Here is a 17,022-nt window from a genome sequence, read left to right on the forward strand (position 1 = left end):
AGCAGCCTTTGCTATTTTACGAGTTGGAGCCAGCTCCCATTTCAGTCAATGGAAAGACCTGGCGGTGGGGGAATGGATTGAGCCCTACAGGAACAACTACCTCCAATTCCAGCATGTCTCATCTCAGAGTCAGACTCAGAGCAAAATAAACTGTTGCTGGACCACGTGATCACTTAAAGAGGAATGAGTCGAGCTGGTTTTTAAAAACCCACGAGCGAGCGTGTCTCGTTGAAACGCACAGCAAAGCCCATCAAAAAAAAAAGTGAAAACAAAACAAAAAACACCTTTAAAAACCGGTTTAAAATAACCTCAGCAGGAGAGAATCTTCTTTCACCTGACAAACCCGAACGAAGGGGGACTTTCTGTGTTGTGTTTGTGCCTCAAAAAATAGTAGGCTGGATTGGGGGGGAGGAGAGGGAGAAACAACCCCGAGGCCACCAAATCCGTGGGGGCCAGGGGTCTGGATTATTTACCGGATGAGCTGCTAAAGACGCGTCGCCCCGCTTCCAGTAAGGGCAGCCACAGCTGGGGGCTGGCTGGGACGAGCGAACTGCAGCGCGCTGAATCAGAGCACGCCACGCTGCGGCGCGCCCCGTGATTGAGAAGTTTGAAAGCATGTGAGAATGACAGTGTGTCTCGGGCTGCGGCGTGCCAGGAATTTCGAAACTGCCCCGCAAGCCCATCAGCATCATAACAAGGCGCCTCCAACCATAACAACCCCCGAGCAGAAGAAGGAGCAAAAGAGCCTCTTGGGGTGGTGGTGGTCCCCTCTCCCGCCCCTTTTTTTTGGTCTGAAACTAGTCCGTGGGGGTGGGGAGGAAGAGCGGGGCTTGTTCAGTGCTATGCTAATCTTTTAAGCGCTCTTTTCTTGCTCTACCCTGCTTTTCTTTCTTCTCCATTCGCTTCACCCTAAGGAATGGGTGGCTCATCCGGCAGCAACAGGAGGAGGCTAAGTCAGGGGCAGCTGTCAAAATCCTCCTCCCCCGCCCCCTTCCCAGTTTAATGATCAAACGCCTGGCTGGGAAGAAAGGCAGGAACCAGGAGGCGCAGAGGCTCTGCCCTGCACTGTCACATCACACGGTCTGTTGTGTGTGTGTGTGTGTGAGAGAGAGAGAGTATCCCCTCTCTCCCTCCCCTCCGCTGACAACCGTCTCCGCAGCCAGGGAGGAGGAGGAGGCAAAGCGGCTATTGCTCTGTTACTCTCTCACTTACTCATTGCTGAAAGGTGGGCGGAGGGTACCTTTCCCCCTGGTGCCTTTTCTCACGTTGACAAGCTGGGGCCCAGCACCGGAGGGGGGGGGGGGAAGAACAAAGACAGAAGAGGAGGGAAAGCACTAAATCCGGACCAAACATCCCAGGCAGAAGGAAGCTGTCAGCTGGCGGTGACACAACACACAGCCCATTGAAGCGCCCTGGTTAGCAGCCACGGCTGGGAAGGGAGCCCTCTGCCCGCCTTCCAAGTTGCAAAGCGGGGACTGCTCCGCACGCAAGAAAAGGCAACTTGATTTGTGCGTGCGGTGCCCGTTGGGTAGCAAGCCTCGCCAGCTGGTGCGGTCCGCGGCTCGAGACCACGATGAAAAGTAAAAAAGGTAGGGAGGGGTGCGTGCGTGCGAGGGTGAGAGAGACAGAGTGATTTGATTCCTCAGCGTGCTGTGGCGAAACCTGGATGGGAAAGTGGAAAGCATGTTGCTTTCGCCATTTGGAAATAACAGGCGTGTGGTTTAAACTTCACTGCAGTTTGATTTGGCTTATTAAATAAAGTGGAACCGGTTTTCTTCTCGCAACCCCCCCCCCCCCCCGCTTTTTTTCTTTCTAAGCTGGTCCCTTTCCTCTTTGTTGAGCTCATGTCTGAAATGGCAGTTGATAATGTTTCACTTCCAGACAAAACACGAGGGGCTGTTTGGACGCTGCTTTCTTTCCATGCTGCTTGGCTCCCTGTCAAAAACCTGGTCAACTGCCTGCTTTGTCCCCAACAAAGTTTTATTTTCGCTTCTTTTTTAACAGCCTTTTTCTTCCCTCTTTCCTCCTCACCCTAATTTCCCCAGTCCGGTCCCCAAGGACGGGACTGGAATTGTTTTCACAACTTTAAAAACCAAATCCCAACCCAAATACAACTCTCTGAGCAATGCAGTCTGAACAACGGGGTGGCAGGAGCTCTTTGTTTGCGAGTTAGCGTGGGGAAAGGGGACAAAAGCGAGGGGCTGTAGGAGAATTTAAAGTGAGGTTTTTTTAATCGATCTGCAAATTTATCTCCAGCCTTTTGATCAAAGACTTTTCTTTCTTTCTTTCTTTTTCTTTTTTGGAAAAGACTAAAAGTAAAGTGATTTAAAAACTTACCCACCACGTGGCGGGGAAGCAGCAAAAAAGACGTTTGAAAAACTTTTCATTGGTGTTACTTACGTAATTACCACTTGGACAGACTTTATAATCAAGGGATTGTCAGTATTTCCATCTGTAGTCCTCTGAGTATCTTGAAACCTTAAACGTGGCTGCGAAGAATTGGAAAACATTTTAAAAATTTGTTAGTCTCCAAGGTGCCACAAGTACTCCTTTTCATTTTGAAAACGTGGCTGCTGTTAAAAAAAAACATTTCGGATGTTTGTTTCCTCCTCAGTTCCCCCTCTTCTCATTTTTAAGGGCTAATCAGTCATGTAGATTAATGAATTTTTTCTATTTAAAGACCTTTAAAATATCCGAGATACTGAGAGTTTAAAAAGCAGCACTGCGCATGTTTACTACTCTAGAGCAGTGGTGTTTTTCCTGCTACAGGGTCTTGTGGTTCAAGAGTACAGAAATCTACTTCATTGTTAATGTTCCTGGAGCCATCAGAGTATGTGTTTATATACACCTATTAAGCACCTTCTGAATTCTTGGTGTATAATTTAAGATGTGCTCTAATATAGTTTGTAGTTCTCATAAGTAATCTTGGACTATACTGATTTAAAACAAAACATACAAAGGAAATTCAGCCCCAAAAACAAAGTTTAGACAACAGTCAGTGCCGGTCCTGTTTACACTCTCAAAAAAGCAAGGAATTCAGAGTTAAAACCGAAACTTTGTATTTATATAACCCACCCTCCCTGCCAAATATTTCAGTGTTCTCCTAACTGGAGTGATTTTAGATAACAACACGTGTTGCATCCCAAGCCCAGCCCTCTGTACCTAGAGACAGTTACAGCCTTGACTCTAGATTTTCCCATTTTTGTAGATTTGTTCAGATTGTTACGGTTACTGGAGGTATATGGTTTTACTGAATTATTTAGACTAGTTATTTTTAGAACATTCCTGTGCTCCCTATTTGCACAGTAGTGGTGATGAGTTGTCTTCCTGTCTGCTGCTGCTTCCATTGTTCAGATTCCTCTCCCGGAGGGCAGCTACTGGTTGTCTAAATACCAACTTCACACACTTCCAACTCTTATTGTCATCTCCCTCCAAACTAAATATGTGTGAAAAATGCTGACGAGGTTACCATGTCTGCCTATGTATTTCTCTCAGTGTGTAATCTGCCTTGTGATTTGGGAGTTCTGCACTGCAACAATGAAAGGCGGCATGTTGGAAGGCAAACCTTTGAGACAGAAGACCATTGGTTTAGAGTTTATGTGGCAGAAATTAGGAAGTGAGAAGAAACTCAAAGATGCATGGAAACTTTTCAAGGAAGTTAGGACAATGATTTCTGTTGGTTTTTTTTAATTAAAGGTTGGGCTTGCAGTTTGCATTTGTGGCCTGTATTTTGATACTCAAGTTTCAGAGCATGACCTGATTTCAGATTTCTTTCTTGTAGTCTAAAAAAAATTAAAATTTGTTTTCTATAGTTACAGCCAAGTTTGCCTACTCTGTGAAACCAGTAAAGCTCAAGCAACTCAGAGGAAAGAAAACTGGTTCTTCCACTTGTAAAATCACATTTAAAGAAAAAGGAAAACTTTTCTAATTTTCTGCTATGGAAAATTCCCTTACACATCCCCATAGCTCCTGTGTCTGATCTGGTTAATTATCAATACTATTTAACTTGATTTTTTTAAAAAAAGATTCACAAACCTTTAACTAAAGTTCCTTTCCAAATTGCTATATCTTAAGTTAAATCCCTTAAACCTCTTCCCGTGGGTGGCAAAAGTTTATTTCTTAAATAATAAAAATTATCAGGGTACACTTACTCTATAGGCTGGTATGTTTTTACATATTAATGACATATTCATACCATCTGTTATTTCTGGCCTAGCCAGTTATTTCCATGTTCTTTATGGTGTACCTGTTAAGTCCTAAAGACTATATGAAGTTAGGTAGCCCCTACCTATACTAGCTTCCTTTTAACCATCCTCACTTATCTGTATTAAAGGTCACAAACGTACATACATATATATACTTTGTTTTAGCTCATCATCACCTATCTAGGCTAACAGTCTCAAACATATGTATGCTAACTTGTATTAGCTCAGCATGCAGGATGCGGCCTGCAGGTTCCTTGCATTACAGCCAGAAATACTCTTAATACAAATTTATAATCCTATTATAAAACAAATAATCAAACCCATAAGAAAAAATATATTAGCAGGCAGGCTAGCCCCTATAAGCTACACTTGCTAGTTAGCTATTGTAGTCTCCAATCCTGCAAAGACATAGCCCTGTTGAAGATTATGCATGTGTAGTCCTAGTGAAGTCAATTACAGGAAGATTGGGGGCTTTTTAGATTGGAAATAATATCTAGATATATACATGTAAAACCCAACCAAAGAAATTCACAGAAACATAAAAATTGAGCTAGATTATCCATGAGCTGATCTAATCTATTCCTTCTGCCAAAGGAGACTGTGCCTTGCAGTATACTTATTCAGTTTCAAGTGATTCAAACAATTGGTTTCTACCAGTTCTCTTGTGAAGCTCTGCCATAATACAAGAGGATATTTTTACTGATATTCAGCCTAAATTTTAATTTTCTTAACTTCATTCCATTTCTCCTAGTTAAGGCCCCAATCCATCCCAAATAATTCTTTCTCCTTTTTGGTGTTCATACCTTATAAGTACTGATAGTTTTTTCCATATCAACTTTAGTTATCATTTTGAAAAACTATGCACATAATTTTTTTTCCCTCATCAGATTTATGCCTCCAGGCCTTTTAACCAGGAAGCTTTAACTGAATTCTTTCCTGTTATTTAGTATCATCCAGATATTGAGGTGCTCAGAATTTTATGCAGTGTTCAAGGCATGATCTCACTAGCAATGAACAAGAAAGGGACCTAGGAACTCTTTGGCCTGTGATGTCATGCATGCATGTATGTATGTATGTATGTTAAATTCTCTACATGCTGCAAGACTAGAAGCTGGGTGCAGGTAAATCAATTCACATTATATAAAAGAGAGGGGGCCTGCTGATCCTACAACCTTTAGGAATAGTCCTCACTGAAATCAGTGAAACTATTTTTGTATGAATAAGGACTGCTTATCTGAGTAAACCTTATAGAATTAGAGCCAGGGTCACTTCTTAGGTCCAGTTTACATACAGTGCACCAGTTCAGTTTAAGTAGTGCAAAACACTCTGTAGACATTCTTGCATCAGTTTAAGAGGGGCTTATTTTAGTTTAAACATATAATCAACTGAAGCTAACTTGTAAAAGCCTGATTTAAACAGAAATAAGTGTCCACAAAGCCTTTTATACTAGTATAACAGAATCAGTTTAAAATTCACAACTTAAAAATAAAATGGAGGTATTCTGCATGTAGAGAAGCCCTTATTCTGGGTTTGTAAATAACAGTAAATGGTCCAGACATGGAGCTTAGGTGGGAAGCCTTTCAACTGTGCCCTGCTAAAGAGGAAACCAAAAGCATATAGTCTGATTACTAACAAGAAGGAAAAACAAAGCTGAGTTGCAATCAGCATGAATGTTCTAATGAAAACAGAGGTTTGACAGCAACAACGTGGCTTCTGCTATAGTAGAGTATCAGCTGAGGTTGTATGAGATCTACAGCCTTAACTTCCTGTTGCTACAGCTTCCGCACATGCCGTTGGAGAGGTTTGTTAAAGGTTCAGAGGTCTGGGGCTCTTTTATTTAAATGAGCTCATTTGAATGAGAAGCTGCAATGCCCTTTGTTCCTGTTTAACCAAAACCTGTTTTGTGTCATAAAATTGAGGGAACACGGCACACTAAGGAAGCAGCTCAAAGGGCAGACTCCAGTGTTGTTTCATATCTTTTTTCATTACTGTGTTACAGTTAGGAAACTTACAGTTGTTTGAAGGGCATCTTTATTATATTTTTAAAAAAGGAAATGTGAACTCAGAAAGATTGCATTTGCAACAAATATTTTTGGTGGTTGGTTTTTTGGGTAAATCTTTATGTCAAATTTTAGCAGCGGGTAAAGAACAATGGTTCCAAACCTAAACCTTTGTTATCAAAGCAGAGCTCTGGTCTTACTGTTTAGAAAGAAGCTTTGCATGGAATGTTTACTTAACCTAGAGAGTTTAATCTCAAATGATTTTTATATAACTGCACTTATGAATGTAAATTTACTCTTGTGAGGAGGCACACTGGCTGCAACTCCTTGGTTCCTACTTTGCACCATAGCTGTGCCTTCAGCTCCTTCATTTCTGCTTTTCACTATTGTCTTTTCCTGTCTCTCAAGGTCTCTGTTTTGATAAGTGGCTCTGTAGTCTAATGTTTTTATTATCCTCTTAAAAAAATCAGTGCAGCAACATTTTTAATCTGCCCCAAGCAAAGACAGCAATGTTTGGAACATTAGATAAATTCATAGATTTCAAGGCCAAAAGGAACTATTATGATAATCTATTCAGACCTTCTGCATAGCACAGGCCATAAAACTTCCCCCAAAATAATTCCTAGAGCAGATCTTTTAGAAAAGCATCCAGTCTTGATTTAAAAATTGTCAGGGGATGGAGAATCCACAACAACCCTTGGTAAATTGCACCAATGGTTAATACTCTCACTGTTAAACATTTAAAAACGCCTTATTTCCAGTCTGAATTTGTGTAGCTTCAACTTCAAGTCATGGGATTGTGCTATACCTTTCTCTGAATTCTGTAAACTAATTTTAGCTACTCATATGTCTACTTTACAGTTAGTGAACTGCTGTGTTGAGCCATCATAACTTACTTTTCAAGCAAAGTAATATTTTAATGTGAAGCTATTAGAGTCCTGATAGATTTCCATCCTCCCGCCCTTGAAAATACCACATACATGCACTTCTGAAATACAATTCAGAATTTACCGTGAGTTGGTTATTTAAATTACCTGTCATTGTTTTTGTTCCCTGACTGGATAACTTATGTAACTAAGCATCATAGGGCAAATTGTATATTCAACTGTAACATTCAGAGTGTTGGTTAGTTACATAAATCATCCAGACAGGAAACAGAAACATTACCCCACAAGTTACTTAAGTAACCACCACAGACTGAATTGTGAATATTTTTATTAACAAAAAAATTCCCTGGATAAATCTGAATAATTGCAAATGACAAATTCAAGAATACTGTGAGTTGCTCGTGACTAGAGATAAGGCAAAATTTCAAATGCTTAACTCTGTCACACTGCATTTGTGCATTTCGTAGGTATCTGTGAAAGTACTATGCAAAAACTCACAATTAGTTCTCTCTTTTGGGTCTGACATCAATTGCCATTAAATCTTTAAGTATGACCATAAATGTAGAGTTTCATAGTTGTATTTTTTCACAGGCATGGTTTCCATTTTAATAGAACTGATCTTTTTTTCTAGTTTAAGTATTAGTTTTGAAATTTGGACAGCTGCCCATATGAAGCCTTTCTGCCTGGTGTTTAACTTTGCTTGCTATTATAAAAGTGAAAGTTTCTTCTCTTTTTTAAATGAAATGGATGTTCAAACTAACTTAAAAGTGATTTAGGGCCTCGTTTTCCTTTTGTCATTTCTAGAAAATGCTTTTGAAACCTACTGTGAATCAAAAAAACTTCTGAACTGTGCTAGCTGAATCTAATGGTATCTGTGATTTAGATTTATATATGGTTTGTAAGATTCCTAAAATTTCTGGTGGGATTAAAGTACTTAAAGCCAAAGCAAAGTTTCCTTTGTGGACTTCAGTGCTATTGGTTTTGTTTCCTCAGTCACACTGTACACTTTACTAAAAGAGCAGAATTGCAGCCCGTTGTTCAGCCACAGAATATGAAGTATTTGATTGTTCACATATTGTAGTTCCAAATTATTAGTAATATGGTTTACTGCATTAATTATAGAAGACAGAGACTAAATGAGATATTGAAATAAATTCCTTCTCTGTGGGAGAAAAATGTGCAGTAAAACTGTAAATCTAGAGTCCTTGCAGTAAACATATGTCAAAATCTGAATAAGTACACTACTTGAAGTGTGAGGAAAACTATAAGGTTCAAAGCATAGGTAATTAGGGCAAAGTTGAAGTGTGGCATGTTCTCTAGAAAAATAAATGATAGCAATTCTATACTACCTTGTGGCACTATTTAGGCACTTACTGTTACCTTGCTGTACACTTTTTCCTCAATGAGTGAATTTTGTGTCACTTTAGAAGAACCAGCCACAACTTGCTTTCTGTTCTTTTCTTGTGTCATTCATTTTTATTAATAATTCTGGAAAGCGCTGTTAACATTTTAAACCTATAAAGCTATCCTTAATCAGAAGGAGACACACCAGCATGTTAAATTGTAATTCAATACAGCCAAGGTTTAGGTTGGGTGTATGTTTTGAAATTCTTTTTTATTGGCTTTTTGCCTAGCCATGAAACAGCCTTGAAGAAAAAAGATTGTTGGAGGCATACCACAGTAGCACCCTTTGCTGACCAACATTTGGCATGATATTGGCATCAGATGGAAGTTACTTACTGCATGTGACCAAATAAAAGGTTGCTAAGGGAACCAGTAAATGAGGTTGTGTGGAGAAATGTCCCCTAGGAATAGGTAGTTGGTGCTACTTTTGTTACAGTATACATCCTCTAAACATGAGGCCTGGTTTGACTCACAATAAAAGCACAAGACATCTGAACTGGCAAGGAATTGTCCACTTGTTAATGCTTCATAAATTAAAAAATAATTTATTTGTTTACATATAATTATATATTTTTAAATTAGGAAGCAGAGAGAGAGAGAGAGGTGTTGAAGTGAAAAATGCTGCAATAAGAAGTGTATTGAATTGAAGTGACTATTCTCACCTTTTTATTACTGTAGGTGTAGCTGCAATATCTGGCAGTGAGACGGAGGATGATGACACCATGGATGTCCCACTGGATCTTTCCTCTTCCACTGCATCAGGCAAACGGAGGAGACGTGGTAACCTGCCCAAGGAATCAGTGCAGATTCTTCGGGACTGGCTGTATGAGCACCGATACAATGCCTATCCGTCAGAACAAGAAAAAGCAGTATTGTCCCGACAAACACACCTTTCTACACTACAGGTATTTTTAAAAGCTCCAATTAAAATAAAAATGAGCCTTTGTTTTAACTTCTGAAGTTACCCACTCTGTAGTCTCTCTAAAAATGTTCATATTACAGATGTCATTTTCTTTATATGTTGTTACTGTTTGTGTTGTGGTAGCACCCAAAGGCACTGACTAGGATTAGGACCCTGTTGTTCTAGGTAGTGTATGAACACAATCTTACAGATGATGTCCCTGATACATGCTTAATTTTGCACATTGTGACTAAAGTGACTTCAATGGGTCTACAGACAGTGCATGAAGTTAAGCATGTGCATTAGTCTTTGTAGGATTAGGATCTAAAAGACACTTTGCATACAAGCAAAGTGATCAGGGTGATAAGCACATGTATTAGCAGTATAATTTTCTTTACTCTATTAAAATGGTGACTTTGGGCCTAATCCTACACTTGAGTATATGTAACTTTTATTTATATGAGTCTTCATGATTCATAAAGTCAGTGGGACAATTCACATGGGTAAAGCTATTCATATGCATGAGTGTTTGCAGGATGAAGCCCTTATTTGGGAATTGTGAGTCAGGAAATTTGGGTTTTATTCTGCCACTGAAACATGTGTGACTCTGGGCATTTCACTTAGCTTTTCTGTGCCTTTCTTTCCTCCATTGTAATATGGGCATAACCTCATAGGAAAGCTGAGAGACTTTAGGGCTTGTCTACATTAGCGAGTTTACAGTGGCACGACTGTACTGATGCAGCTGCACCACTGTAAAATCGCTAATGTATCCTGTCTCCTGCCAAGAGAGTGCTGTCCACACCGGTGCTTCTGTTGGTGTAACTTACGTCACTCCGGGATGTTTTTTCACAGCCCTGAGCGACATAAGTTATACCAACAAAAGTGATAGTCTAGACAAGCCCTTAGTTCATGAATGCTTGTGCATTTTAAAATCTTTGGATGGAAGGTCATGTAGGATTGCAAAGTATTATTATTAGTGGTAAATTTTATTTTTTTATCTTTATAGAGCAGTATTTTGATATAAATGTTGCAATTAGTTAAGTAAAATCTCTTTAATATAACATTGTGAGGAAAAACTACTTTATATAGAAGTACTTAAAAAAAAAAAGACGTTAAGTCATCTGTTATTGCCCAGGAAACTGGTTTGATATTTAAACAAGGATGCATTTCAATGAGGTAATTCATGTTATGTCTGTTGACACAGTCAGTTGAGCAGGAAAAATCAGTAACTGTTTGTGGGAGGAGTGGCTCTTTTAATAGAGAACAGGTTTTCCTGTTGTTAATTAACCTAAATGCAGAGAACAATAGGTAATAGGTTAATATATGTTCAGAGTTAAAAGCTAAACCTTTCACTTCAGGCTAGCAGTCTTCTTTTTTTTTTTTTGCAAGGGAGAGAAGAGTTGGGGGTAGAAGAAGAAAGAAGAGAAAGGTTTTTACTAGATGTGTCAGAACTTGTCGATCAGTCTCTTTTGTTGTAGAGTTAAGGAAACTGCTTGGAGGGATTCATTAATCTAACTGAAAGACTCTACTGGCATGTAGTGCGGAAGTGAATGAAGGTAGAAATTAAGATATCATTATGTTCTCAGGTCTGCAACTGGTTTATCAATGCACGCCGCAGGCTTTTACCTGACATGCTGAGGAAGGATGGCAAGGATCCAAATCAATTCACTATCTCACGAAGAGGGACCAAGATTTCTGAAGGCAACCCAGTGGAGTCTTCCACAGGCACAAAAAACTACATTCCACTGTTAGAAGAGAACTCATTTCTTTCTGGTACCACAGGACTAAACAAGGCTGTCTCTTCTAAACCTTCTTCCCCAGGATCTGTTTTGGCTCGACCTTCGGTGATTTGCCATACCACTGTAACTGCAATGAAAGATGCCCCTTTCCTTTTGTGCCAGTCATCTGCTGTAGGCCCGACCACCGACCTGCAGCAGACATCAGCTAGCAGATTCACAGACAACTCTCTTGCATACCACGAGGATGCTTCTAAACTGGGACCTAGTACAACTGCACAAAGTGGCCTTTTCAACACTCCTCCTCCTACCCCACCAGACCTCAACCAAGATTTTAGTGGATTTCAGCTTCTGGTGGATGTTGCACTGAAAAGGGCAGCAGAGATGGAGTTGCAGGCAAAACTTATGGCCTAATTCCCCCTTTTTTTTTCAGGCAGGAATTTAACAAATATGTGATTATTGCTGCCCATGTGATATCAAAAGACTAACTGCATTTTTTATTATTATTATTAATCTTATTTGCACAAGGGATTGCTTGAAATGAAGCTTCCTGTCACTGAGGTGGTCTTCAGTGAAATATGGTCATTCCAAGAATTATAAACTTAAAGCTACTGTAGAAACAAAGGGTGTTTTTGTTTGTTTGTTTGTTTTTATGTTTCTTAGTAGGTTTTTCATAATGTGAGATGGTTCCCAAGATCATGTGATTTTTGTTTTCGTTTCTTTCAGACTGTGCAATATCTAGTAATGATGTAGACTTCTTACCATTCCTATGTGGAACAGAATATACCGACATGCTGTCTAAAACAAATGTTCAATTTTTTTAAACAATATGAATCTGGATGATTATGCTTTTTTTCCACGATGTAATAAAATATTTTCTTTAAAAATGGATGCATACAGTGTGTTTTGTTGAACAGGAGCTTCACAGGGGACACCAAGTTGTGCTCCAAATATAACCAAAATAGAAAGAAGCCAGCATGAGCTTGAAAAGGATGCCTTCTCTCTGTGTCGATCAGAGACCTACACTAGCAAATTACAAAGTTGTTGTAAAAAGGATGTTTATAGGGATGAGGTGGACCAGAGGTACCTGACAGTGTCCTCTGGGGCTGAGCTTTTCAAAGGAGCCAAAGGGAGTTATGTGCCCAACTCCCATTGACTTTCAGTGAGATTTGCGCACCTCTCTCTTCCTTAGAAATCCCTTAAAAATCCCAGCCTCATTCCTTAAATATTGCTGAATTGATGTACATTGACAGCTCAGGGGAGAACATTCTTTTGAAGGTGAACTGAAAAGAGTAGACCAGTTGCGTTTGTGCTCATCACTGGTCTTTTGTGATGTACAGAGAGGGCCTCAGAATTTTTTTCCTGCTTCTTTTCTTACACCAGTAATGTCAGGGGGTTGATTTGCCTGTTTTTTCTGGTAGACTGGAGTGGGATAGACATCACAATAAGTTGAAATATGACGTGCAATTTTCCCAGCCCGGAAGTGAGATATGAGGGATAAAATTTTCAAAAAGTCCGAGTCTATGGGCTCGTGTTGAGGCACCTTTCTGCTTAGGTACTTAGTAGAATTTACGAAAGCTCTTAAGTGAGTGAGGAACTTAGGATCTTTTGTAAAATCACACAAGGTGCCTAAATATCTTTGAAAATGTGTCTGAAGTCACTTCTGAAAATGGGCCTTAAGCTTCTAAATCACTTACCTGTTTCTAAAAAAAATTTACCCTAAGAGCTGCAGCTTGGATTTCAGTCTATTTGAATGTTGCTACCCAACTCCAGTCCTCCAGCTACAAAACCAACCCCCGCCTTTCTCTGAAAAATCAGTTCCCTAATGATTTTACAGTGTTTTGGGGGTATGTCAAGGGGAGGGTCATTCAGGACATCTTTATATAAGTAAAAACAATTCTTTTTAATTTTGGTGCATTGCAGTAGACTTCAATCCTTTGGAGATAATAGACAGGTCTATATCCTCCTGAGTATTCTTTGGCTGGAAGTCTGGAACTCTTAAAAGATTTAAACTTCATTGCTGCTTTAGCTTTATTTATTCTGCCCATCTCTTGCTCTCCATTCACTTCCATGTTAGGGGTTACATGTGCTGCACTTTTTAAAAACAAATTCAATGGTTAGGCGACTCTTTTGGTTGAAAATATGACACTCCAAGGTCATCTCGTATGTTGTATGTTTAGAAAATACTAATTTATTTCCCAGCCTGGCTAGACACAGTTCTTTCTTCTTTGTGCTGTTTTGATTGGAATACCTATACAAAATGTTTAATTCCAGTTTTATAACTACCTGTAAATATATATCATAAGTATGAGGTTGACTCTCAGAAGGAAAAATCTGGTCATAGATTGTAAGGCCAGAGGAGTGATCATGTAGTCTGACCTCCTGTATAACATAGGTCATAGAACTTCCCTGAAATAATTTCTAGGACGTATCTTTTGGAAAAACATCCAATCTTGATTTAAAAATAGGCAGTGATGGAGAATCCACCATAATGCTTGGTAAATTCCAATGGTTCCAATGGTTAATTATCCTCTGTCTTTAAAAAAAAGTACACCTTTATTTCTAGTCTGAATTTGTCTAGCATCAACACCCCACCATTTCTAGATCAATGAGTTAGAATCAATCAATCAATTGCTAGATCAATGAGTCCATTATTATATATTTGTTCCCTGTGTAGGTACTTACAGATTGTAATCAAGTCACTCCTTAACCTTCTCTTTTTTAAGATAGATTGAACTCTTTGAGTCTATATATCTCTATAAGGCATGTAGTCTAATCCTTTAACCATTCTCTTGGCTTTTTCTGAACCCTCTCCAATTTAGCAACATCCTTCTTGAATTGTGGGCACCAGAACTGGACACAGTATTACAGTATTCCACTGAATGCATCCGATGAAGTGAGCTGTAGCTCATGAAAGCTTATGCTCAAATAAATGTGTTAGTCTCTAAGGTGCCACAAGTACTCCTTTTCTTTTGGCAGATACAGACTAACATGGCTGCTACTCTGAAACCAGTATTACAGTAGTGGTTGCACTAGTGCCAAATATTGAGGTAAAATATCCTCTCTACTCCTACTTGAGATTCCCCTGTTTCTGCATCCTAGAATTGCATTACCTCATGTTCAGCCACCAGGACCCCCAAATCAATAAGGGAGGAATTGTTTTACATTCTCCTGTGGTATGGGTATTGTCTGAAATGGTGCTAGAGGCTAATTACTTTGATGATCTTTGCTTTGAAGTTTTATGTAACATACAAGAGGGAGATGGAGTTTGCTGCTCACTATCCTGACTCACACACCCCAGGCATTGGGTTAAGGAGAAACTGACCTTAAGCAAAAATTAAGCTAAATGTTTTCTGAAGTGTGTAAACAAGCGCCCATTCACATAGTTTTCCCCATGTTACAGATTACTTCTGGCTGCTGCTAGGGTGTTATGAGTCGGGGGAGGGGTGAAAAATGGAAAGAAACAAGGCCATAAAAAGGCAGTCTTTTCTGAGATCTTTTTTTCATTTCTTACCCTTTTAAATGGGACGTTTACTCATCAGATTGAAAAATATTAAGAGATTCACTTGCTGACTTCTGCAGTTCCACTAGAATAGCGACCAGCATGAAGGTGCAGGAGGATGAGGGAGAAAGCTGCTGTTGCTCATAGCTAAAATAGTCTTAGCTGTGAAATAAGAACGGTGGGCTGTAGGCCTGATTTTCATTTACCCATATGTCATGGGATCAGGCTAATAATCTCTACTGAATGGTATAGGTACCATTCTGGGGACTTTTTGAATTTGCAACCTATTTTATTTGGGGCCAAACTTTATTATTTTTGTTAAAGCAGCAGCTAGACACCCCAGTCAAGAGTAGAAGCCCTTTGTGCTGGGTGCTACTTAACCACAGAGTAAGGACTCTTCCTGCCCTGAGGAGTTTATTTAATTTGGAGGTAAAAAATGTGACTCATGTCGAAGTGTCTACCAAAATAATCTCAAAAGAGAGTTTTATTTACTGTTTGCTGTAAATTAGTCCTGGTAAGCTCGGGGAAGACTTCTCAACAGATTGGAACAGTGGCGATGCAGTCACTGCGGTACTAGCCAGCAAAGGGACTAAGATGACTTCAGAACAAAACCGTGGCGATAAATTTAGGGTATCAGATGGAGCTAGAGCTCAAAACTGAACATGAGGCCATGTAGCTAATGAGTAAGGCTGGGAGAAGTGTGCCTGCCAGCCACTCAGCCTTGAAAGAACAAAAGCAAAGTTTATTTCAGGAAACGATGTTTAAAAAACATTCAAACAAAAAAAAGAAAAGAAATAATGAGACGACAGAAGCAGCTCTGACAGTTTTTGCTGCTGGGAAAACTGGTGCTATAGCTAATTAAAACAAAACTGTCAAGTACTGACCACTACCTAAATTCAAGAGGCACAACCAGATTGACATTTAGCACCACTCGCAGAACCCAAGGAGAGGAGGAGAGGACATGACACAGTTGTTTACCACATTTGACTAGAGAGCAATAACGTATCCTCCACTGGAACAGAGTAAGTGACCAGAGAGGCATGACAGACCTATGCCAGTAAAAACAGCTCACTCACAAATTGATCAAAAGCCAAGAAAACTATGTTGCTGAATATCTATAGCTTGAGTGACGACAGAGACAGTCTCTGTCTACGATGCTGAAATGATGAAACTCGACTCAGGAATCTTCAGACTGGGGCTGGTGGTATCACAACTGCGGCTGTATTCTTAAGCTTAGTTCAGTGCAGAGGCCTGGGAGCTTGGAAGCATAGCAGCCAGCTTCGTGTGCTGAAGGGAATAGTCTCACAGCCAGCACTGCACTCTCTTGCTGGTGCTAGGGGCCATTCTCATCCCACTTTCCCCACCCTGCCCTTCTAACAAGCCGCAAGGAGGGGTGGAGCTAGAGACTGGTCTAGCTCACTTGAAGTCGGAGCAGCTTGTTTCCAGGCGCCTGGGTGGCACTGACCCAACTTCTGGAGTGCTGCATGTGCACCAGCAGAGCATGAATTGAACCGGGAGAGTGAGAAGTAAGGGTGGAGTCGGTACCATGCTGAATGGGAAGAGGTTTGAAGGAGAAAGGAAGCAGAACTTGGGATCTGGAGGGAGCACCAGTGGAGAGCATAACAGGAATATGTATGGCCTGGAGAGAGGGAAAGAATACCCAAAGTCTGTAACCAAATGATGTGGGGATGTACTGCCTATGTTGTATGTGTACGATGAACATACTGAGTATTAGTTATACCTATTGTGTTTATGTCATTTACAGTTAACAGCACATTGTATAACTCAAAAGTTTGTATTGTTCAGATTATTGGTCTGCATGTTTCAGCATTCTGTGCTGGCTTTCTGCAAATGCTATAAACATATTTCGATATTAGCGTGCAATTCTTTTAAGATCCATTTCAGTTTTTTCTCCATGCCAATGACTGTTTCAATCCAGTGTGTATTACGTTTGTTAACCTTTTCTCCTTGTTGCCAGAAGTCAAGTCCACAAACACAGCAAATGTTGCTGGTGCAGAATGTTACTTGTTTTAAGTCTGTTTACTGGGTTCTCACGTTCTTATGTCTTCAGCCTGTTTCACTGGTTTAGCTGGATCTTTGCCTGTAGCTCCAGTATTTAGATTAAAATGAAAGAGGTTAGATTATCCACAGTCTAGTGCAATGTCACTTAATCCTGGCCCCATTCTTGATGTAATAATTACATTAATGTGTGCTGTATAGTCTCCACTGTCCACTTGAATAATCCGTTCCATGTCATGACTGGGATTTCCTCACAGTTGTGCAACATATTGACTTCCAGTATTACACAAAATACTGCTGGTTATGTTGCAAACTCAAAACTCAGACCAGCTGTATCCAAAGGCTCACAAAGGTTTGTACCAGACTCA

At 39.9% G+C, this 17,022-nt stretch overlaps 1 protein-coding gene across 1 annotated transcript; it reads left to right on the forward strand.

Moving 5' to 3' along the window:
* The first annotated feature begins 729 nt into the window (after nucleotides 1-729).
* TGIF1 (TGFB induced factor homeobox 1) lies at nucleotides 730-11,968 on the forward strand. The gene is made up of 3 exons (XM_073331495.1): nucleotides 730-1,589; nucleotides 9,175-9,401; nucleotides 10,984-11,968. The coding sequence occupies exons 1-3, from the start codon at nucleotides 1,574-1,576 to the stop codon at nucleotides 11,545-11,547; spliced, it is 807 nt and encodes a 268-aa protein (XP_073187596.1). The 5' UTR covers nucleotides 730-1,573; the 3' UTR covers nucleotides 11,548-11,968.
* The last annotated feature ends 5,054 nt before the right edge of the window (nucleotides 11,969-17,022 follow it).

The sequence above is a fragment of the Lepidochelys kempii genome, chromosome 2 (assembly GCF_965140265.1).
Source record: "Lepidochelys kempii isolate rLepKem1 chromosome 2, rLepKem1.hap2, whole genome shotgun sequence".
Lineage (NCBI taxonomy): Eukaryota > Metazoa > Chordata > Testudines > Cheloniidae > Lepidochelys > Lepidochelys kempii.

Coding starts and splice junctions, on each gene's coding strand:
- TGIF1 (XM_073331495.1), top strand. Junction 9,402..10,983: donor CACACCTTTCTACACTACAG/GTATTTTTAAAA, acceptor TTATGTTCTCAG/GTCTGCAACTGGTTTATCAA.